Genomic DNA, 23,595 nt, shown 5'->3' with positions numbered 1-23,595 from the left:
TCACTAGTGCAAGCCACAATTCAATGTGAATTAAAAGTCTAAAAACAAATGAAACCTAGAAACAAATTCAAAAAACACCAACACATATCAATGATCAAAACCACCAAATTGACTACATGAGCAATTGTGACATCAAAAACAAACTTAACACTAGCACACAATTCCATCAAAGACTTAATCTTCTTTCTCTGAATTTCTATACACTAGCACACAAGGTATATGATCCAGACCAAAGAAACAGATTGCCTTAATTACATAGTAAAGTGCACTCATATCTCCAGTAGTTGTGGCTTGGAATCCATCATGTTTCATGTAGAAATGCAATGTTAATACCACCACGGACTCTAATTTGCAGTCCTCCGGACTGGAAACAGAAAGACAAGCCAAGTCTTCCAAGCTTGGAAGAAAAGCATGAGAAAGAAACAACATGCATCCCAGTCAGTCAATGAGACATCAGAGATTACAGAAACAACCGAAACCAATATCTCACTAGGTGAGTTTCCTGAAAATCATATAGAAGGAAAATAAATTCCCTAAACCAAAAAATAAAATAAAAACAAAATGAAATCAAAAGCGTCACAGAATCTCACCTTCCTCTAATTCATCCAGTCTCTCCAAAACATCGGCCTCAACCTTAAATAACAATCCAAGTCTCTCCATGGTGCTCGGAAGTGGGAACCCCAATCAAAGGGACTATCGTATCCCGATATCCGTTTAAGCTCTAGGATATGGCAACCCTAGTAAAAAAAAGTGGTCCTCTCCATGTATTCAATTGCAACACGAGCCTCTTTCTTTCTCTTTCAACCCTTGCCTTCTCTTCTTCTTCTCTTTTTCTTTCAACCCTAGATTCTTGTTATTATGATTCTTTTTGCTTGTGGATACAGGAGTTTGAAGAAGACGGAGGGCACCTCGAAAATGCAATATACTATCAACCCTGGCCATCTCCATCTTCTTCGGCTTCTTTATTCCTCCTCCTCTTGGACCGAGACTACCTTAATGCCACCGGACATTGAACAACGAGATTGAAATGCCAATGCAACCCTATAAATGAAACCTTCAACATAAAAATCAATATCAAATCGAAAGCGAATCAAAATTGAGAGCGAGAAGTAGAGAGCAACGGGGAGTGAGTGACAATTGTGAGACTCAAGCGAGAGTAGAGTTTGGACTCGAGATCATATTTATCGGAAGGGGACTATGAGTCTATCTCACGCCTACATTTGACGCGTCAGTTTTACGCGTCGAAGTAAACTTTAGAATTACTAAAACACCAATATATCTTAGTATCAAGTTTGATTATCCCTGAGGGCAATATGGCGAATATAACAATAAAAGATTTAGCAAATTATAAAATAGTACAATTTCTCAGTTGATTAGAAATTAAAAAATAGTTAACAAGATTTGAACAAAATTAGAAAAAAAAGTTATTTTTAATATTTTCCGGATTATTTTGTCATTTCTCACTTTTTTTTTCTTTTTCCTTACTCTTCTAATTTTGGTCATAACTTTGTCGTCCGGCAATGGATTTGAGCGTGGTTAGTACCGTTGGAAAGATCTCTCTCACCTCTTTCATTTGATACCATACCACTCCGAACCGACCACCGTACAAGGCGCAACAGCCCTCACAAGGGGTTGCCACCGTCCATGGTGGTGATCCAAGCTATTCCGGCGAAATCGGAGCTCAAGACTCCTTAGTTCTAGTTATTATCTTCATTTGACCATACTCATACCAATCTTTGAATTTTAACATAATTTCGCATATTTAGACATTTCCTCTCGGCATGTCACAACCGCTGTCACACTACCTATCACAACCATTGTCACAGCTACTGTCACACCCATTATCACACCTGCCGCCACACTACTTATCACACCCGTTGTCACACTACCTATCACAGCTGTTGTCACACATATTGTCACACTCACTGTCACACCTATTGTCACACAACCTATCACAGTCGCTGTCACACTACCTATCATAGTTGTTGACACACCCATTGTCACATCTGCTATCACAATACATATCACAACTGATGTCACACTATCTATCACAGCTGTTGTCACATTGTTTTATGTGACAAGATGAAGAAGAAGAAGAAGAAAGAAAAAAAATAATGACTAGAAATAATGAACCTTTGTTTATTGTTATATGATCTTGAACTTCTCTAATAAACTCATACGATCCAAATATCGAAATTAATGTGATGTCACACGCTCAACCACACTACATATCACAATACTTGTCATACTGCCCATCACACTTGGTATCACACTAGCTATCACACTATCTGTCACAACAGAAAGTTAGTGTGACAGGTAGTGTGACAAGTGGTGTGACGGGCATTGTGACAGATAATGTGATAGGTAGTGTGACCATGAAAGGAAAAAAAAGATACATAATTTTTAATTGGGCACCCATAAAATTACTATGGGCACCCATCTCGTCATCATTTTAATTCCATTTTCCTTCTGATAACTTTGAAGCTCCAGAAATGTCCGATGCCGAGAGCACTGTGGAGGTCAAATTTCATGACCCACCTAAACATAGGTTATAGAATCTGAAGCCGACCTCCGACGCCGTTAACTGCAGCCTTTGGCCGCCGACCGAGCGCATCCACAAAGCCGTCATCAAGCATCCACCCTCACCATTTCCTCTCCTCTATCTTGAAGTTATGACACCTTGTCTGTCGACGAGGCCGACTCCCAGGCACGCGTCATCAAGGAAAACGTCATCGCCGCCGCCAAGTGGCCACGGTGGTCAAGGTTGAGACCGGAATGAAGATCTTGTAGATCTACTTCAAGGAGATCAAGAAGCGATACGGTGGAGCTAGAATCAGATGGGGTGGAGCTGGAATCTTGTGGAGATGCTCAGCGGCGAGGCGGTGGAGCCAGAGTCGTCGGATTTTGTGGTGTGGTAGAGGTCGGGGTCAACCCAGGAGAAGAGAGAGAGAGAGAGAGAGAGAGAGAGAGAGAGAGAGAGAGAGAATTGAGTGTAATTTGTTAAACTTTAAGGGTAACGCTTTAAGGGTTTTAGAATCATAACTTTTTCCTAATTTTGGAATATTTTTTAACTTTTTTCTCATTTCATATGTCAAAATAAACTTTTTTTATAAGAAGTCCTTTAACAAATAGAAACATAAATGATTTTCAAACGAGAAAAATATTAATAAATTATTATTTTAAAGATTTTCTTCCTTAACTTTGTTCTAATTTAATATTTAATTTAGTACTAAACAATATTTTACCCTTAAATAAAAAACAATTTCATTAAATCAATAGTCAAATAAAAAAACAATCGGTTCGCTCACAGTAGAGCAACCCTAATACAACTAGGGTACCAATACAACTAAAACAACTTCATCATCTAAGATTATTTTACATCCTTTATTTATCACTTCATTCACTTGTTATAAACATACAATTGTGGCACATGTGAAATATTTAGTATCTTAACACTTAAAAAAACTACTCTAGCACGTACTAGACTTATGAGAAAAAAGATATGGACGAAAACTACTACCTTACCCGTAAGGTTAGAGGTGGTAATTACCCTATAATACTTCCTCAATAGTCTAGGCCCACACAGCCCAAACCCGACCACACTTCCTCTTGGCACCCAAATCCTAGGCACCCCTCCACCACATATGTTGCCGTCACCCTAGGGTCCGGTGGCCGGCCACCCCACCTCAGCATGACCATCATCATCTCACAAACTGATCTAAAGACCTGGATACCAACCCAGATCCTCCGCCGAAACTGCATAATCCCACCACCAAATTGTACGCAAAAATCTACCATTATGGTGCCTTTTTGAGAAAAAGACGCATCGTCAAAGAACGGAAACATGACAACGCGTACGACCCAAATTTTTTCCTCATCATTTGGGGCTAATTGATTTGTCACGCCTCAGTCTCGGGGTCGGGCGGTTCTTACCACTACCAGATGCCGGTCTCGACGCGCGATTTAAAATAAAATTTAAAACTTTTTTTTAGGCTCTTTACTCTAGGCTCGTCAAATTCCTTCTAGACTCAACAAATGTATAAATGAGTAGGTGTGCAAAACCACGCGCTCAGTGAGTAATGTAATATGCTAGTAAAGACATGTTATTTCACAAACGCTATAAAATAGTATATCGTATATGCATCAATCATCACAATTCATCATATCGCATAATCTATTCTTATTGGTTATTCTCCAATTTAGTGATCTATATAGGACAACTAATGAACTTCTTGCACTATACATCTGTGTGTCACATCCTTACTTCGGCATATCACAATCAAGAGGTTCACATATTCCATGACTAGTCAAATAATAGATCTAATGCCATAATACATATAATCACCCGATATTTTATAAATTGACGTGTTTTACTTAAAAATAGAGAGATATTTTATAAATAGATCAATATCTTAATTTTCGACTACTTTGACATATAAGAATATTTGAAACACTAGGTTGGAGGAGAGATAGCAAGGTTGTACTCACTCTACATTGGTTGTCAAGATATTGTGCTGAACTTTGCAGTGTCAGGTCAGTGTCGCTAGGCTTGTAGTCGGTATCTTGCAAGTTTGGAAGATGATATCTTTAACCTTTGATCTTGTACAGATGCCCTAGCTTGTTAGTTGGTTTTTATAGTTAGATCGAATCAGGGTTTTTGTAACCCTAACAGTGTTGGTGACTTTCAATATGAAATTCAGTGTGAGCAACTCATTCCCTCCAAAAATCATTGTATTAATTTTATTTTTATTAATTAATGAAATTCTCTTTTGAAAAAAAAAACATTAGGTTGCTTTAAAATTGACTATTTTATCACATCACCAAACAAAAAAATAAAAAAAAAAGACCTATTGGGAATGGACGAATATGTCTTTCCGTTTACGTTGTGCGCAGAGGGAAAGACCAACCACTTTTCTGTCTCTTTTGCAATTCTCTGATAGTTCATAGTTATCGCTCAAACATACCCAACTCCGATCCAACTCTTATTTGAATCTTTGAATGTGTTTAGCATAGTTTGCAGTCGTATCATAGATTCACAGACAATGCCGAATTGGGCGCTCAAGAGTTGTTGCAAGCATGACCAGGTCATGTTCTTAGCGACTATTGGAGTCTTCACCCTTGTGATCCTTGCGGTATGTTTCTTTCTACTTTCTCGTTGATTTCTGTTCCACTTTGAATGTTTCACTAATAAGCAAAAGACATGATCAAATTTTAAGTGGTTTTCATTTTCTTGTATGGTTTTGACGTGGGGTTGATTGAGTTGACTTAAATGTTCTTGTAATTATGAAGTGGTCTTTTGAGCCAACCGAGTTTGAATGCATAGGTTTTATCTCTCAATGATGTTTTCTTCATGGTTGATTGCTGATGGACAATTAGCTTGTGAGCAGTGAAGCTCTGTGTTTAGATTAGGCAGGGGGTCTGATACGACTGATAGCTTCTTTGCTTCTTACCGGCCATACCATGTTCTTTGAGAAGTTCTTTTAACGTCTGCTCTTTGTTTACTTCTTTTATTTTTCATGTTATGCCATTCCAAAATACTTGGAATTGGAGTTATCTTTCCTTAAATCATTTTTGTGGATCAAGTTATAATTTGATTCTAGGAATATTATCGGAAAGGGAGGCCAAGATGGAAACAGACCAGCCAAGATCCTTATAGTTCTGTGCAATTTATATCGACAACACATTTTGAGTATTAGGAAATGATGTAGTGTTTTTTATTTACGTTGCTTTGAACTCAACTAAATAGCATAATTACAAAAGGTTTATTGAATTTGTTAATGATACTTAATTTGGAGAAGTTAGTGGGCTTGAGTTTGCATTTAGAGAATCTGCCAGACCATATATTAGAATCTCCTTTCTATATCGTTGTTGTATTTTTATTACTTATCCATTAGTGGTCTACCATTTACTAGGTCCATTTTCTAAACGTTTGTTATGATTGTTAAAGCTATGGAGGACAGTACTACTCACGCCTTTTAAGCTCATTACAGTTTTCCTGCACGAAGCAAGCCATGCGATTGCTTGTATACTCACATGTGGCAAGGTAACAAGAAACATCTCTTTCCATTTTTTGTATTCCCTTTGGAGCTTAATTCATGATAATCGAAACTATGACTTTTATACTCCTACTTATTTTACTTTACAAGACACCAGTTGACATTTTGCTGCAACTGATAGCACAACTACACAAATTAAGGATTGTGTCCATCTTAGGACTTTTTCCGGAACCCAGATCATGAAATACTTTCATAATCCTAGTCAATTCATGTAATTTGCTTGTGTTGATTATTCGTCTGATTAAAATCAAACGACCCTGTTTTGTTTCTTTATGTTTTGAGAATCTTCTACATATTGTCTGTTTTCTTTTCCTTACTAACTTGGAGGTTAACATTGTTTCAATGTATGAATAGTCTTGTGTGATAAATGGAATGTACAATTTCCATGAGGATATATATAATGCTCCGCTTCTTTTAAGCCTCTATATTCTTCAGGAGATTATTTTGTGTTTTAATGTACCAGTTCTTGTGTCCCTGGATTGAAAAACTGGCCCGTGGATGACTAACTCAAATATGTGCAACAATTCATTACAAAAAATGATTATAAATTCCAAATTTTCAATATTGATCAAAAATTGCCCTCAGAAATAAGGACACTAATTTACTGATGCTTGGACCCTAAATACTTTAGTTGTTTTTAGAGTAAGATCTTAAGATTTGTAAAAAGTACAGTTATTTTAGAAAATAAAAAGAAAAAACTTTTCGGATACTAAAGTTCCTTCTACTCCAAATTTCGGTGCTTGCAAAATGATAAAAGCTTTTCAGTGATAATAAACATCCATCCACTCTAGATTTGATCGTTTTCAAGAGTCTGTGCATTAGCTTTCCAATCATCTCCTAGAGCGACTCTTAAATATACTAAATGACTCACTAAAGTTCAGAAGACTCATAGAGTGATAAAATAGTAAGACCATACACTCAAACCCAACAATTTAGCCAAATACCTCCTTGTTTGGAACTTGACTTCACCTATTGGATTGACTATAAGTTAATTTGTTTATGTACCAAATACTTCTCTATGGACCAAAAGGTATTCATTTATAGTTCTGTGAGTGAGATTAGAGTTCGACATCTAAGAGGACACTTTGTTTCAAAGTAGCTGTAGCTACTGTATCGATTTCCTTCAAGCCAAATTTCAATAAATCTGAGATCTAAATGTGTTTAATAGCATCTGTGTTAAATAAGGTTATCTGCTGTCCAATTGTCTCTCTATTTGTGTTGCTGATGGTTTTGGGTTAATGAAGGAATACAATAGTTGGGAGACTCAGTAGTATTGTGAAGGAGAAGAGATGTTTTTAGCATTATATTCACAGTTTCATATGATGATGCCATTTTTTTTTCTTCTCTTGAGGTACATCCATGTATTGAACCTCTTTGAGCTCATCTATGGATACAAGTTTAATCTTTCTTAGAGCTTGGTTACCATACGAATAATTCCCCAAATGAATTAGAGAGTTGGCTGGAATGTCAACTCAGGGTTTATGGCTTATTCATAATTAAATCCCATAAAAATCTTAGTCATACCATATAGACTTTGAATTGTCCCCGAAATTGATTCCTTGAATTTGAATAAGAATCTCAAACCAGTAAATTTTCTTAATTTTCTTCCTCATCAATCATGGATTTCCTCATTTGAATTAATTTGCAGGTTGAGGGTATCCAGGTTCACGCAAATGAGGGTGGGGTTACACAAACACGTGGTGGTATATATTGGCTCATCTTGCCTGCAGGATGTAATATACCCTTGTCCTCACACTTGCATTTACTTATAACAAAACCATATGAATTGACGGTACAATAGATTTGAAATGCAATTCTGGAAGTTTTAAGGACAATGAGTTTCTTACTGGATTTTATCTCCGGTATAAGTCCCATCTTATCACCCTACATGGAACGTCCTTACTGGGTTTGTTCCTTACATTGTGATACTCCATAACATATATACAAATTGAAAATCTCACTGAGATGTGATTCTTGAAGAATTGTTCTGGTCGGTCATGTTGATACTCTAGATTGCATATGAACCTCTAATGACCATCTAGAATGTGCCTATCATTATGTATTTTATGCATCCCTGGTGTTGTATGAAAACCAGGAAAGCTTTAGAGTTGGCAATTTGTCATCATCCTATTTACAAATTAGCTTTTATGTCGACTAAAGACTTTTAGATTTTATAAGTCTTTCTTCTAAATCATCACCAATTAAGGTTTTAATGGTATTCTTAGCATATGTATTCTTATCTACATCCAGATCTAGGTTCATCATTTTGGGGAATGACATTGATACTTGCGTCAACAAATCTCCTCACTGCTAGAATTGCCGCTGGTTGTTTCGGTGTTGCCCTGCTTGTTGTGCTTTTTGTGGCAAAAAATGTAAGATTCAAGCATAAAGATATTGCTATTAACATTGATACAGAAAGGACATTGCTGCTATCATTTATGACCATGTAGACATTATATTTTTGTTCAGTCTCATACTTCTTAATAGTGCATCAGAGGCTTAATTATCATTCTTTCTAAGTTTTACTGTTTTTTTACAGTGGACACTTCGAGGACTTTGTATTGGTGAGTACTATAACCCTTGTGGAACAGGGCACATGTTCTATATATCTCCATGCTGACATTACTAATAATTGTAATTGAGTCTTTCAGGATTTATCATATTCCTTGCTGTAGTATGGGTTCTGCAAGAACTCACGAAAATCCATATTCTTCGCTATGTCATTCTCTTTATTGGTATACTTTTACCTTCTGGTACCTTTACTGACAGTTTATTAATACTGCATCATTTTCATTGTATTTAGAAAAAGGTGAATGGTTTTGATTTCAAATTGCAGGTGTGATGAACAGTTTGTTTTCAGTTTACGGTATTTTCGATAAAACCTTCTGATTATTTAAACGATCTATCTCAACTGCTGATTACAGATTTACATCATTATACTGTTGTAATCGCAGATATTTATGATGACTTAATATCTAGAAGAGTCAACTCCAGTGATGCGGAAAAGTTTGCAGAAGTTTGCCCCTGTCCCTGCAATGGGGTTGGATGGGGAGTCATATGGTGAGCCCTGCAGCATCTGTAGATAGTACAATAACCTAATCGAAATATAAGATTAGTATTTGCTTAGAGATGGATGCAGAAGAATAAATTATTTGCTTAACAATAAATCTCAGTATAAATTGTCACGCTCTTATGCAAATTCTCAGCCATAAGTTTCCACTGATATTTCATATGTTCTCTACCCTGCAGGGGATTGATATCTTTCATATTTCTTTGTGTATCCGTATACCTTGGACTCGTCATCTTGTCCTGAGGTACGAGTTCTCCTTCATTCAATTGCTTTTACTTCTATACGTCAATCTGCTTATGTTGATCAATACAGATTTCATCTAACGGTACCCATTAACTTATATCGGCTCAGTTATGGTATAGAAAATTTCTTAGAGAAAACCTATTTTTCTACCACAGTTCTGAATTGCACAACAATCAGGTTGATTTTTTTTTATTCTTTTATTTGGTACACAGATCTTCTTTATCTTTTACTAGGCACCACTATCCTCATTTTCTTTAATTTGGTACCAAAGTATTTGGGTTTACTAACATAAACTATGGAAGGGAAATGTTATCTGTTACAATTACATTTCGTTTAGAACTAAGAAAATGTTAGATCCTTAGTAATACTCTTATGCCGTCCTAATATTTCACAGGTTCAAGGGATGTGGGATCATAATCTTGTGTGTTCCGTTCTCGCAAATTAGTTCGTTGTGTATATATCAATATATATTTAAATTGATGTGATTTGTTTTGGGAACGATATACCCATCCTTCATTATTTCTACTCTCATCTGGTTTACTGTACAATATGTAGTGGTGCACAACTCACAAAAAAAATGCTGTATAGGTGATCGATTAAACAAGTTGAAATGAAGCCCAAACTTGATGTGCTTTGTGAGTCTTGGGGTCATGTTGTATATCTGTGAATTGTAACCTACCAACAAAATGTAAAAAGATAGAAGGGGAATAATGGAAATAGTATCAGTCATTTTGCCTCACCCAGTCACCCTTAACTTTCACAAATGTAAGGTGAGACGACAAACATGTATGGTTCGTTGCTATTTTAGGCGACAAGGATTTATCGTCATTGCGGTCGGTTTGGTTATAATGTTAATGCCTTTTATTTCGTTCTGCCATGGTTAATCTTCTCAGAGTTTGAAGTTTTTGCGGGCTCCGAAATTCCTTCATTGTAATGGTTTCATGACCTAAGATCAAACGGTCACTCTGGGAAAAAAGCTAAGAATAGTTAGTGTTATGATTATTTTCCCCAGATAGAGCCACAGCGAGAAATAGCAACCAGCTGCTAGTTGCAGAATCGACGTAGACACGACGGCACCTCAGCTTTGTCTCCTTTGGCAACCAAAATGTAAATGACTAATTTAACCTCGAGGTTGAGAGAATCTCAACAACAACTGGTTAAAAAGTTACAGCGCGTGCCCGCTTCTTTGATTCTCTCCAGAAAAAAGTGCCGTTGTCAGTTTACCCAAACCGGCAAGGCAACCAGACCTCTCCTCTAGCTGCCTTGGGGTTCGCAACCAAAGCCGTGTCGACGTATCCCTGCGTTCTCAGATTCCAGTACCTCTCAGTCCTCTCTCTCTCTCTCTCTGCATTTCTCATTTCTCATTTCAAGTCGAATGATTTGAGATTGGAGAGTTGACAGAGAGAAATGGATGATACAGGGAAAATGGCGTCGTCCTTGGTCATTCCGGAGAAGCCGACGCACAGGCCTGGTGGTTGTGCTGGTATTTTCTTTCAGCTTTTGGATTGGAAACGCAGATTTGCCAAGAGAAAGCTCTTCACCCAGAAAGTACTGCTTCCTTCGTGTGAGTCTTTTTTTCTTTCATCACCCCAACTCGTTCATTTCTTGTTCCATCTGACAGCTACACTGAACTAAACTGAACTGAACTGAATTTGTATCATCAGCTCCCGCGAAACAACTGCCGGCCAACGACAACAAGATGCCCATTTCTTCTAAGCTTCATTTGGTACACACACACACACACACACACACACATATATGCATCATCCTTGTGCTTTTATCTTTTTCATTTCACCTCATGATTTTCATTTACTCCCGGGCTTCTTAACTCTGCTTCCCTTTCTTTTCGTATAGATTGCTGATGAAAATAGTGGGAAGAACTTGAAGAAAACTATTAAGTTTCCATGTGAGTTTGATCAGAAGCGTGAGCTTCGAGCTCCGGGTTTGGTTGCTAGGCTAATGGGTCTCGAGTACATGCCTTCGGCCCATGAGAAGCAATGTGTTTCTGATGGAACAAAGCTACTGGAAACAGGAGAAGAAATGTCTGAATCAAGGCCTCAAAAGCTTCAGAGAATTAGTCGACTCTATGATAAAACAGCAATGACTAGGTTCGGAGCTGAGAGTGTTTTACCCAGGTCAAGAAAGCATCACAAGCTTGCTTCTCCAGTCAAGAGTTCACACATCTCCTCTGGTAAGAGTAAGACTGCCTCAAGAACCTCGCGGTTGATTGGTAAGACTGCCACTATAATTTTGGATTCGGGGCTGCACTCTACGAATAGAGCCAAATGTGCTCTCCCCAGCTCTTCTCGTTATCCTCGAGCACCAGCCATATCTGAGAAGAAGAGCAACTCTCTGATGGGGCAGACATGTTGCAAAGATTATGGTAATTTGCGACATGTTCCGGAACAACAACATGTGTTACCATCCTTTGCTTCAAACATTACTAATTACTCTTCACTGGTAACAGAACAGAGTAGTCCGTCCATATCCTCCTCTGGGCAAGCTAAGGATTTAAGTTTTCAGAGAACAAGGGAGCAACCTTTATCAGTTTCTGGTCAAAAGTGCACTGAAACATTTGGTCAACCTGTTAGGGGAAGTAAGTCTCTGTCTCCTGAAGGTCAAGCTTCATGCCAATTGTCATGCAAGCCTCACAGATATCAAATGCAGCACCCAATGTCACTAGGCAAAGAAAGAATTCCGCCCAGATATAAATGGCATAATCTTGATAGCAGAAGGGGCTCATCGCCTGCAAATGCTGATAGAGGGAACAAAAACTTTGTTTCCTTGAACCGAAGTGTGAGCAATCACCCTCTGGTATGTACCAGAAGGAAATATTCGAAAGCAAATATTGGGAAAGATGAGTGCTCATATCAGTTAAGAACCTTAACACAAAAGAGGAGGATGACCCATGTCAGTGGACAAATTACAAATAGAGGTATTGTTACTCCAACTACCACATTACAAAGGAATGCTCAGTTTGCTGCACCAGCAGGAACTGGATTAGGAAATGGTACCTGTACTGACTTGATGAGCCAGACTTTTGGTAATTGTGAATTAGCTGATAAACAAGATGGTAATAGAGCTTCTGGAAATACAGGCACTGATGTCATCTCATTCACGTTTAGTTCCCCAATAAAGAGCAAGGCTGGAATATCGGCAGAAATGGAAGGTACGGCCATTGACCATGATAGAAAGATCTATTTCCGGAAACCATTGTCTTTGAGTGGAGATACTGTTGGTGTCTTTCTGGAACAAAGGGAGCTAACTTGTCTTGAATATGATGACTTGGCGATAGGTGCTTCATCCAAGGGATCCACAGCTATGATTCACAATGGTCGCATTTCGCGTCAATCTCCGGAAATCTTTACAGTATGTCTATTTTGGAGAAGATATTGATTCAAGTTTGAACTCTAGTTGATGCTTGACAGATAAACTCCTTGTTTATTGTTCTTTTTATATCATGCTTAGGAAAAGCTGCAGCGTAAACACAATTATGATGCGGAGATTCATACAAGTTTCTAGCTTTACAGTTTTACGTTGACACTTGATCTGATGTAGTTGTTAAATTCTTTGGTGAAGGTGAACAATGCTGTTATGTTGTCTGTTTTTTCCATGTATGACTTTATCTGCTTAGGGTCTCTACTCAAGTATTTTAAGATTTCAGTGTTCTATTAGCAATTTAGCATACCATGCAAATTAGTTCTTCTATATGTGTGTGCTGTGCGTTTATGTCCAATTCCTCCCCCATCATATCAGTATTCTAGTAATTTTTGGTTCACTTGCACATGTGATTTTGTTACTGTAACAAACTTGAGATAATTCATGTAGGTGATCAAATGATGCTAACGAAAATCACATACGATTCTCTACTGACTTGTTTACTCTCGTACTCAGGCAAAATGGAACGCAAATAAGTCGGCTGGAGCATCTCTTGATGGTAATCATCTGAGTCCAGGATCTGTTCTTGAAGCTTCATTCTCTTCTAGTAGTCTGGATGACAGCTCAGGTAGTACATTACAAATTGCAAAACAAAATGTGATTTTGATAATACCTTTTAAAAAATCTGCTATGTGATTTGTTGTGGTCTTTTAAAAACAGTCTTATATTCACTTGGCCATAATTTTCTTGATGTCATTTTCTAACATCAAAAATTGGTCTGCAATTATGTGCTAATCCAGGGCGCCCTATCCCTCTGGACTACCCTGATGATCATTTGCATGCACAAGGATATGCCGCTAATCTTATCAGTTGTGCCACTTCTGGGGCCAAAAAGAAGACCAGTAGAGAGTTGATAATTTCTCTTCTGAACAGTGTATCTAGGATATTGTATAGCATCAATGTGGGTGGCGAGAGAGTAAGAAGGAAGCTGATTCAAGCATATGAAATTATCCTAAATGCTGAACTATTATTTGGAGATGCAACAATGAATGATATGGATGGAATGGAGGGGCTCTTCATGAGTCCCTTTCTGGTGGAAATTATTGCTAGAAGCAGGGATCCTAGTGTCAATGTCTTTGGTGGTTTGGAGGACATCTTAACGGGAAGCCAACTGTGTGAGTTATATTTTGACCGTGTTGTGGAGCATATAGACTCGAAGTATGTCTGGTACTGTAACGGAGGATTCAGATTTTGGAATGAACTGCCTTTTAGCATGAGCCGGAAGATGATGATTCAAGAGGTTGAAGAGGAGATTAAGAAATGGACACGCTTGTCTGGAATGTTACCTGATGAGATTGCCGACTGGGAGATGAGTCATTCCTTGAGGAAATGGACAGAGTTTAATGTTGAGGCTTTTGAGGCTGGATCTGAGATCGACGGAGACATTCTTCAAAGTTTGGTCAGTGAGGTTGCGGTAGACCTGTGGGAGTGCAGCCTTGACTCGTTTTGATGCACCATACTCTCTATAATCCTGTAAACCATGGGTAATCTTGCCATAAATTATGGAAATCCAATACAAGGTGAGGTTACAGCACAACTAAACGTCTTGCGGTCTATCACCATATCACACTAGCCTAATAATGTTGCCATATTGGTAGAGAGTGACTGGTCACTTAACCGTACCGCCGGTACCGAAAGCCTCTTCAACATACTCTCTATGATAACACTCATTAGCTATTTTGAAGAGAATATTTATTATACCAAAAAAAAAAACAAGAATGTTTATTATACCAAAAAAAAAAATGTGTTTCAGGATGAAATAATTTTGTATTATTGAATGATATGGGAGCCTATATATAGGCATTACAAAACCACAATCCCGTAGGATTCGGAGTCCTAATTTATTACGGAGATGTTAATCTATCTCCTAACATGAAACCTATTAGGCTAAGACACACACAAGGGTAAAATAGTAATTCTCCCGGAACACTCTCCCTTGTGTCGCATGCTTAGGTTGCATGGTGCACACATCGTTGCCTTAGTAAAAACCTTGTCAAGCAAAATAAAAACATCTTGGATAAAAACAAAAGCTTGATCGAAGGGAAAAAGAACACAACGCACCATCTACATTTGATAGCATCATGTGAGGTAGACTCCCCTTGAAGTCTACGAAACAACTCCCCCTGATTAGTGTCATAATCATGGAGTACAAAGAACAACGTATACAACGTTCATTACATGCTTCTTAAATGTAGTCTTGAGCTAATGCTCAATCATTAATCTAGCCACACATCCTTAGATCATTCATGCTATACATAGCCAAACTTAGATCTAAGGAAACAAGATTGCATAACAACTCAAAATAAGAGTTTGCAATGAAAATCAGATTCTCGGGTAGAATGACCTTCACTCACTTAAATGGCCATAACTTCTTCGTCAAAATAGGTATCAGCGAACCGTAAAATGTTCTGAAAAGTAGACACCTGTGGCTTTCCAGTGACATAAGGTTCACAACCAAATCCGATCGGAGCAGTTCACAATGCTCTGTCGAAGTGGACTGACTTGCAAATTTCGGGACAGAACTGTCCTACTTTGCTAAAATGGTCATAACTCACTCAATATGATAGTTATGAACGAATGGTTGGTTTCCCTGGAAAGTGGACACATAGACCTTTCCAACGGTACCAATTTCACCATATTTCATCAAGCTATCTGTCTTGTAGGTCTCGTTGAAGTTGACCTACGAAACTAGACAGATTCTGATTTGTCACAATCAATGTGTCTTTCGCAAAAAAAATGGGGGAATGAACCAATGAATGGCTGACTTTGGTCCGAAGCGGAACCGTACGTATCCTTTTACGCTACCAGTGCCGACTACTACACCAAGGCGCATGTTGATGTTGCTGGAGCTGCTGGCGGCGTTGGTGTGGATAGGATTTGTGTTGGTTCACTAAGTGTAGAACTAAACCCATGTCAAGGGAGCAATGCAAGTCCAACGACAATGCATAGGCGCAGAGTTAATCACGTCATAATGAAAGCAATAGTGTCCCAACAACAGTTACATATATGAATGTATAACTCATTGAATCTCTTCATCATCTTTACTTAGACGGAATAGAGAATCAAGAATCAGCTTTCATATGAACACATATGGGTATGAGTTCTTGCAATCGATTGTACTACGTTCTCTCGAACGTCGCAATCTGATTACATAAGCTCTCCGTGGTCTGGAGGCATTTAAAGTCCCTCGGGCACTCTCATATATGCGTCAAGATCCCTTTACAAATATTCTATGACCACTATCATATGCTGCAAATCAGTTTTCATGAACACTACTACTGATCAAGTAGCGGAAAACAATTATGTCCATAACGAGAGAATATAACTCATCGTAGTCAATACTAGGATAATGAGACAATGTTTGCGCCATAAGTCTTGCATATATCGCATGACTTCATCTTTATCATTACACTTACGAACAACGACCAACATAACAAGTCTTGTTCAGCCTGTATTGATTCTTTCCACTTCGGTCAAGTTGCTCATCATTGATACTTTACAACGGAATAAGATCATAAGCGAATACATCATCAATCATGGGAGATCAATCCATTAAACACGCGTGCGCGCTGTATACGATCAATTTGTGAGAATTCTATTCTTCTCTAACATCATCAAAAGAAGTCTGTAGCTTCCCACATAAACTTTGTTGCTACACATATTTAGAGAATATCTCTTGATGATGGGCGAAATACTTGTGCATACGCACCTCGCTTCTTTCTAGTTTTGATTCTAGAGAATAATGGTCTCCCCCTCATCTAGGTAGGAGCCAAGTCCGAAGCTATGACCCTTACTAGTTCATCTCTACGTTTGCCGCCCTTGTTTGGTGGTGCAATACCACGGGCACCAACAACACCACAGCATACGATGGTGCCATCGTCGGCTTCCTTCCCACTGTCAGGGATGGTGCCAACGGTGCTAGGACTAGGTCATATGCAATTCTCTCATATTCTGAGAGTTCCAACCTTACCGGCACATCACAGCATTTATGTGCGATCTCGTCACTTCGCAATATCGGTAAAGTCATTGAGCATCAAATCTTTGACTTTCTGGAGGTCGATAATGCGTTGCACATTTGCTCACTTTGAGTAGCGCGGGATCTTAATGAGACATAGTGCTACACCACGTCAATTAATGGCGTTAAAACCGGAATAGGAGCATTCCATATCTCCCCCTAACGACAGGAAGTATGTCTCATCAAAGTGACCGTCTGCTAATATCGTAGGATAGGGATCAACGGTTGTAGATTGGAAATAACGGACAAGTGTTGATGATTCATTAATCATAACCAACCAGAATACTTAATCGTTTCAAGTAGACCCATTGAGATAACTACAATAGAGGCACATAAACAACTTTAACCAAATAGGCGTTAGTGAAAAGAACGTTGGGATCGTATCCAGTAACCATCTGGTACGCACTAAACGCTTGGCAAGTTGTAGGTCTAAAACGAATAAGTGTCGCTGCAGGCAACATCATTACATATCCCCATGTCAAAATCGGCAGGTGAGTACCCATAACCAAGTCCGAGTTCTGCTAGATCGTACAGTGAATGAACATGAGGAATAATATGTTCAACGACGATCCCAGTAGACATGCAAAGCGAAATCATCAAAGTCGTGAAGGTGAACTCTCCAACAATATCCAATCAAATAGATTTGAGAGGATGGGAAGGGTGGTGAGCCCTTAGTATGATGATCATAGCTAAAAACATAGCAAATGCAGCGTTTCTTGTGGAAAGTAAAGCGACGTGTGACCAACGCGTCGATGCTCTTAACCTATACCATAAAAATACCGAAAAATGTCTGCATTCGGTTGGATAAGGTCCACTAATGTCATCTTAAATACTTTGTAAGAATGGAATGTTCTCGGTTGGCGCCTTAGAAAATAAGGACTTCCTTAAAATCTAACAAAAGAACAAGCTTTGCAAAATGAGCGATGGGCATCAGAGATTCTTATGTAGGCATTAGAAAAGACCGGAGGCATCACAAGCTCCTGTGAAGGAGGGGATGCCGCCACCGACGGCCTTAATGCCATGGAGCCGCCGGGAGGGGCTGGCTTGGCCTCACCGGGCATGGCACGGATAGGCACGGCCTCATCGTGTGGAGCACGGGTGAGGTGGTCCTCCAATCGCTTTGTGAACATGAAAAATAGATGATCCTGTGAATTTCAAAGAACTCGAATCATCATATTTCGTTCAAAATGATCAAAAAATGATCATGTCAAAATCGAGGAGACAGCAAAACCGAACCCATGATTCAAAGAATCTTGAGTTACATAAAGCTACTGCTGCAGGCAAGCAAAGTTATGTCCACAGGCTAAGAAAGCTACTATCTAAGCTTGAAAAAGCTACTGTCAATGGAATCTGACAGATTTATTCCTCTCCATTCTTAACACAAATATCAAGATGAAAATTCATCATTGGCATGTAGGGCCTTTGAAAACTTAGCAAGGCACGAAGATATAAAATACAATCTTCGCACAAGATCCGTAAAACAACTACTTGCGCCGTAGGACAGTGTGGGTGGTTACGCAATTAGCAAGACACTCGATTTCATGGCGGAACATGCTCAAAATAAAAGAGAGTCAACGACGCGGTGAACGTCTCTTGACAATACGCCGTAGGATATTGTAAGAGGGGGAATTGAAACAAATGACAATCCCATCGAATGTATCACATGGCAATAGAACTATCTTCTTCAACTTAAAAGTTGGAAAAATATGGTATTGGAGCAGTTGAATATCAAACAATTAGGGTGGACAACCATCCATTTGGTGCGGGTGGTCACCAATAATAATAAAATCGTTTGAGCTATGAAACGACTTGGAGAAAACCGGAAAATGAACCGGAAAACCATGTCAAAAGAACTCAAAACCGGGTGAAATTTAGACTGGGAAAACGTAGCAGTAAAAACTGTGGGAAATATGCCGGAAAAATGACGAGAAACAACGAAAAAATTGTCGGAAAAAACTCACCGGAAACCGGCGGCACCGATTGCCAGAAAACTGGCCGGCGGCAGCCGAAACTGGCCGGTATGGAGGCCGGAACTGCAGGTCCGACATGGGACGCCGGCAGGAACCATGTGGCGGTGCCGGAAACCTCGTAAAATGGCCGGAAGGCGGCGAATACACCGGAAAACATTCCGGAAACGCCGAAACAATAACCGGGAAAAACAACGTCAATTTCGACGTTCCGAGGTCCGTTTTCCAAATTTTAAGGTCCAAATTCACAATGTACTATTTGGGTCCCATGAAACCCAAAAGCGGCCAATTTAAAAACCACGTGAGTTGTAAACGTTGACCATGCATGCTAAGCCAAGATAAATAAAATTCTCACGAGTCTATCTTATAAAATTTTATAGAATATGCCAATAATTAATACAACACAAACAAGCTTCCAATTCCAATAGACGACTTAAGCTAAAGCAAGAATCATGGCAATGCCAACGCCATACTTGAAAAATAGTAAGCAGAAAACATAGTCAAAATAGATTGACTAATCAAAAGTCTGTAGCAACAAAATCTTGCATATCGGATCAGGCGGAGACGTAGCCTGAGGCTAAAAAAAATGTGCTTACTTGAGAATGGAAGAATGTTACGTTTCCATCTCCAAAATTCCCTCAAGAAATAGATACAGGTGCCAAAAATGACATGTGTTTTTCGGATGTGGAGCAAGCATCAAGGTCAACTCTAATAATACAACGTCATAGACGTTCATTAAATTATTTTAAGTGTGTCCCATAGAATTCATTATTTTTGGGATCTTTTGTCAGCAAATAGTATTGCTTCAGAGTAATGAATTTCAACTCAAATAAATGAGTACGTAGACCTTGGTATTATCGTTTATAGACATGAGTTTAAGAAAACTCAAACATTCAAATAACAGTCGCAATGGCGACACATCCATGAGAAAACGAGAGTTGTATAGGTTTCGAATAATCGAAACTAGTCAAGTATGTAACCGGAATTAGAAGGGTTGTGATGTATATGGTCACAAAATAATCGATGCATATCGGCGATTCTCATGATCGCACCCAAAACAGCGGTGTACTCAGACAACCACATGAAATCGATTTTTTCCCATTAAATAATAACGTGACTCCCCCATGACTGTCACACGAAAAAACGTCGACCAAGAGGGGAATCATATCCCTCTTTGGTCTCATCGGCGTTATAAGAAATGCCGGAAAGAAGACATGAAAAAGGCTAATAGTGCCTGATAATTTATATATATATATGTTCAAAAGCAGCAATTTTAAGAAAAACATACTTGTTGGTCTGCCAAATAGACCACATATAATTAAATTGCTCTGCAAATCGATTGTCATGCATGAAGTTGCTTGATGAATTTCTTTTCGATCTTCGTCTGATGACATAAAAATCTTGGGAGGATACGATCAAAATCGTATGTAGATGACAAAAGTATTGTCCATCTCGGCATGAATGTCATCACCATAGTACGACGAGCAATGATTTTACCTATACGAGCACGTGAAATATCGTTAGAAATAAAAACGTGCCAATGAACATTTAAATAATGAAATAGGAAAAATAAAAAGGACAAGAAAATATAGTATGAAACCCAAAGGGCTATTGTGCTCGGCAGGCCATAGGCCCAAAAGGGTAGAGAAGACGGGAGTAGCTTCTCTTGAGCGAAGAGTTTGCTTGTGCAGTTCGCTTTTCTTGCGTAGATATGCGGGAGGAGCAATTTTGAATGCTTTGAAACGGGGTCTTGCAGGGCAAAAATATGTTTTTGCGGAGCGAATGCGGAAGAGACCCTGCGGGGCTGCATAGATTGCGTGCAGGGGCTGCAAGGCTGCATATGCGGGATCTGCAGGGGTGTTGCAGGGGCAGCGGAGCTGCGTGCAGGGGTGCGGGCAGAGCTGCGTGCAGGGGTGTTGTAGGGGCAGCGTGCCGGGCTGCGGGGGTAGCAGCAGGGGAGCTGCAGCGACGGCGAGAACGGGCTGCGCCGGCGAAGAGATGCCGGAGGCCGGAGACCACGGTGGTCGGTGGAGGAGAAGAGAGAAAAAAATTTCTAGGGCTCTAAAAGTTCAGGGTTTTAGGGCAAAGTGCGTGATAACGTGTTTCAGGATGAAATAATTGTGTATTATTGAATGATATGGGGGCCTATATATAGGCATTATAAAACTATAATCCCATAGGATTCAGAGTCGTAATTTATTACGGAGATGTTAATCTATCTTCTAACAGGAAACCTATTAGGCTAAGACACACACAAGGGTAGAATAGTAATTCTCCCGGAACATAATGTTTATTATACCAAAAAAAAATATTTAGTGTTTTTGCAAACGATAGCACCCACACCAGACTCTAATTCTATAATCAGTATAATGTTCTCTTAATTTGAAACGTCAGGGCTTAAACTTTAAAGTTTATGATTTTAAAGCTTTTTTTTATGAAGGAAAATAAATTACAAATTAAAATCCCTACAAAAATTTAGAATTAATTTCAATAAAAAAAAGTGCGGCTATTGTCATCCCACAGTCTACTTTGTTTACTCTATTTAGCCCATAAATTATTGAATTATTAAAGTACTAAAATACTCTGATATAAAATTACCCTAAAAGACATTAAGTTGTTAAAAATTACAATTTCTTTCTTTATATTATTTTGTATGAGATGCACTTAAACCTAAAGAGTAAATTAGATTAGATTTTCTTTTAGCCGTTATAACCAAGGTTCAAAATCTCCCCGATATATCCTGTGATATCTCTCTTAAAAAAAGATATATCTTAATATCTTCTGTTTTTCGTTTCTGCGATATATCTTCGATATTTTGGAGAAATATCCGAAAAATTTTATTTAAATTTTTTTATCTCAGCTTGAGGATGTCTTAGACTCTTAGAGAGGATTTTTTGATTAACTAATCATATCGAGCATCGAGATATAAAAAAGAAAACTAGAATAGTAGTCCCTCATCGGTTAATTTTAAATTTTTCGTAAAAGAAATTTGGATAAGGAGTGAAGATTCCAAGTCTTAACTCTTAAAAGTCAAGCCGTATCAATGACAAGTGCTCTCCTTGACCTCGATGATGAAAATGGTAACCCTTCTCCACACGTCGTAGAAAAGGCAACTGATTTTGAAATTGATATAAACAAGGTATTATATGATAAAGTTGGAGACCCGGATAATAATTTTGATAATGCTAGTATGTGGGGCAACGTATGAACTCTAGAGATGATGGTGGTGGTAGTGGTGGTTCTAGTGGTGGTAATGGTGATGGTAGTGGTGGAAGTCAACAAGGTCGTGGAGATACAAGATTTGAATATGGACAATCTTATGTAAATGGAAAATTTGAGCAGTTTACTTGTAAAAGTAATTTTGATCATACTACTCAAGATGAAGATCATGGATCTAGAGCAGATGGTCATGGTGTGCAACATCAGAATAGGTGCGGAAGGAGGACAAAATGAGTCATTGATGATCAAAGTATTCCATCTGATGTTACTTTAGTTGCTTTAAGTGTTGATTATATATTGATAGAGCACAGAGTATAGTGTGACGTCAAACAAATCACATGAAGTCAAACTATCAATATGGTTATCTTATTTACGATTATGGTCAATTTGGAAAAGTATATATGATCAATTTTCAAGTTTGATATATCCTTACTATCCCCTTCTCGGAAAAACTGTAGGTAGCTCGAGAGATATATATATTTATCATGTTAACCATTACAATTCGTACTATATGGCTCATATGTCTTTGGTAGAGTATTGTAGTTTTGTTGACCAATGTGCGTTTTTTCAAGCACCTAGAGTCTTTTTCTGCGTACTATACAAAGTTAATAATTGTATATGTTTGTATGTAATTTAAGAATAAATAAATAAATTCATAATGGGAATGATATTTTTTTTCAATATCCATTATATATTCGATATCTCAATTAAAAAAATGATATATCTAGCGATATCGATATTTTGAACCTTGGTTATAACTCTTATATTCATGATTCATTCATATTCTACCATTCTAATAATAATAATAATAATAATAATAATAATAATAATAATAATATCATCTACCAGTATCACTAATACGTCTAATTAGTAGGTCTAACGTTAGGTTTAACTTATATATGTGATGTGTTATATGTCTTTTTGTTTTTGTTTTAAGGTCTGGTTTGGAGTCTTAAATCATTTTGTTTATAGTTTTATTGAATGATTAACCGACAATGAATGAGTGTTTCAATTTAACACAGTCGGGTTGGCTTCATTCATCTGGTATATGACACCAAAACTGAAGTCAATAGCTCATGATCTTTTCTTAGTAGTGATTATTAAAATAAATATTGAATTAAAAAAATGGCAAATAGGTGAACAAAGTAAGTTTAAAGTTAAAAAAAATACATGGTAAACAAAGTATTAATGAAAATGGGTATTTTAGGTATTGAAATGGGGTGAACAAAATAAATCCAAAGGAAAATAAAATAAAATTGGGGTGCAAAGAAAATGTGGAGTGAACAAAATAGACTGTGGGGTGGCAATAACTGTAGAAAAAAAACTTTAGAATTAACAAGATCAAAAACAACATGTAGAGAGACTGAATCAAGAACAACACGATACAAACTGCCAATATTTAACGAGTGTTCATGATTTGCTACCACATCTGCTGCAAAATTCACTTCTCTCCAAATATGTGTTAATTAAAGTACTACAATATTTACAACATGGGTCGGTTCTGGGCATGGATTTGGTGTCCGGAATTGACTGCGGTTTGCTCCCGCCCACCATTTAAAGAAAAGAAGAAGAATAAGAACCGGAGAT

At 38.1% G+C, this 23,595-nt stretch overlaps 3 protein-coding genes across 3 annotated transcripts in view; all 3 read left to right on the top strand.

Moving 5' to 3' along the window:
• The window catches only part of LOC126798699 (rhomboid-like protein 20), a 271,709-nt gene that overhangs the window by 136,225 nt on the left and 111,889 nt on the right, over window positions 1–23,595 (top strand). The gene's annotated exons all lie outside the window — the stretch shown is intronic.
• LOC126798703 (uncharacterized) lies at window positions 4,879–10,008 on the top strand. Its single transcript, XM_050525743.1, has 10 exons — window positions 4,879–5,132; window positions 5,948–6,043; window positions 7,705–7,789; window positions 8,307–8,428; window positions 8,596–8,620; window positions 8,708–8,791; window positions 8,893–8,922; window positions 9,011–9,116; window positions 9,306–9,370; window positions 9,764–10,008. The coding sequence occupies exons 1-9, from the start codon at window positions 5,043–5,045 to the stop codon at window positions 9,367–9,369; spliced, it is 702 nt and encodes a 233-aa protein (XP_050381700.1). The 5' UTR covers window positions 4,879–5,042; the 3' UTR covers window position 9,370; window positions 9,764–10,008.
• LOC126796986 (uncharacterized) lies at window positions 10,795–14,267 on the top strand. Its single transcript, XM_050523686.1, has 5 exons — window positions 10,795–10,933; window positions 11,034–11,095; window positions 11,224–12,738; window positions 13,264–13,375; window positions 13,548–14,267. The coding sequence occupies exons 1-5, from the start codon at window positions 10,795–10,797 to the stop codon at window positions 14,255–14,257; spliced, it is 2,538 nt and encodes an 845-aa protein (XP_050379643.1). The 3' UTR covers window positions 14,258–14,267.

This window comes from Argentina anserina, chromosome 6, assembly GCF_933775445.1.
Source record: "Argentina anserina chromosome 6, drPotAnse1.1, whole genome shotgun sequence".
In the NCBI taxonomy this organism is placed as follows: Eukaryota; Viridiplantae; Streptophyta; class Magnoliopsida; order Rosales; family Rosaceae; genus Argentina; species Argentina anserina.
Note: the sequence above shows the minus strand (reverse complement) of the source record. Positions and strands in the feature narration are given on the sequence as shown.

Bases quoted from the DNA above. Each gene is read 5' to 3' on its own strand.
- LOC126798703 (XM_050525743.1), top strand. From the start codon at position 5,043: ATGCCGAATTGGGCGCTCAAGAGTTGTTGCAAGCATGACCAGGTCATG. The intron at 6,044-7,704 runs GTAACAAGAAAC...ATTAATTTGCAG, and splicing joins GTATACTCACATGTGGCAAG to GTTGAGGGTATCCAGGTTCA. The intron at 8,429-8,595 runs GTAAGATTCAAG...GTTTTTTTACAG, and splicing joins TGCTTTTTGTGGCAAAAAAT to TGGACACTTCGAGGACTTTG.
- LOC126796986 (XM_050523686.1), top strand. From the start codon at position 10,795: ATGGCGTCGTCCTTGGTCATTCCGGAGAAGCCGACGCACAGGCCTGGT. The intron at 10,934-11,033 runs GTGAGTCTTTTT...TTGTATCATCAG, and splicing joins GAAAGTACTGCTTCCTTCGT to CTCCCGCGAAACAACTGCCG. The intron at 12,739-13,263 runs GTATGTCTATTT...TCTCGTACTCAG, and splicing joins AATCTCCGGAAATCTTTACA to GCAAAATGGAACGCAAATAA.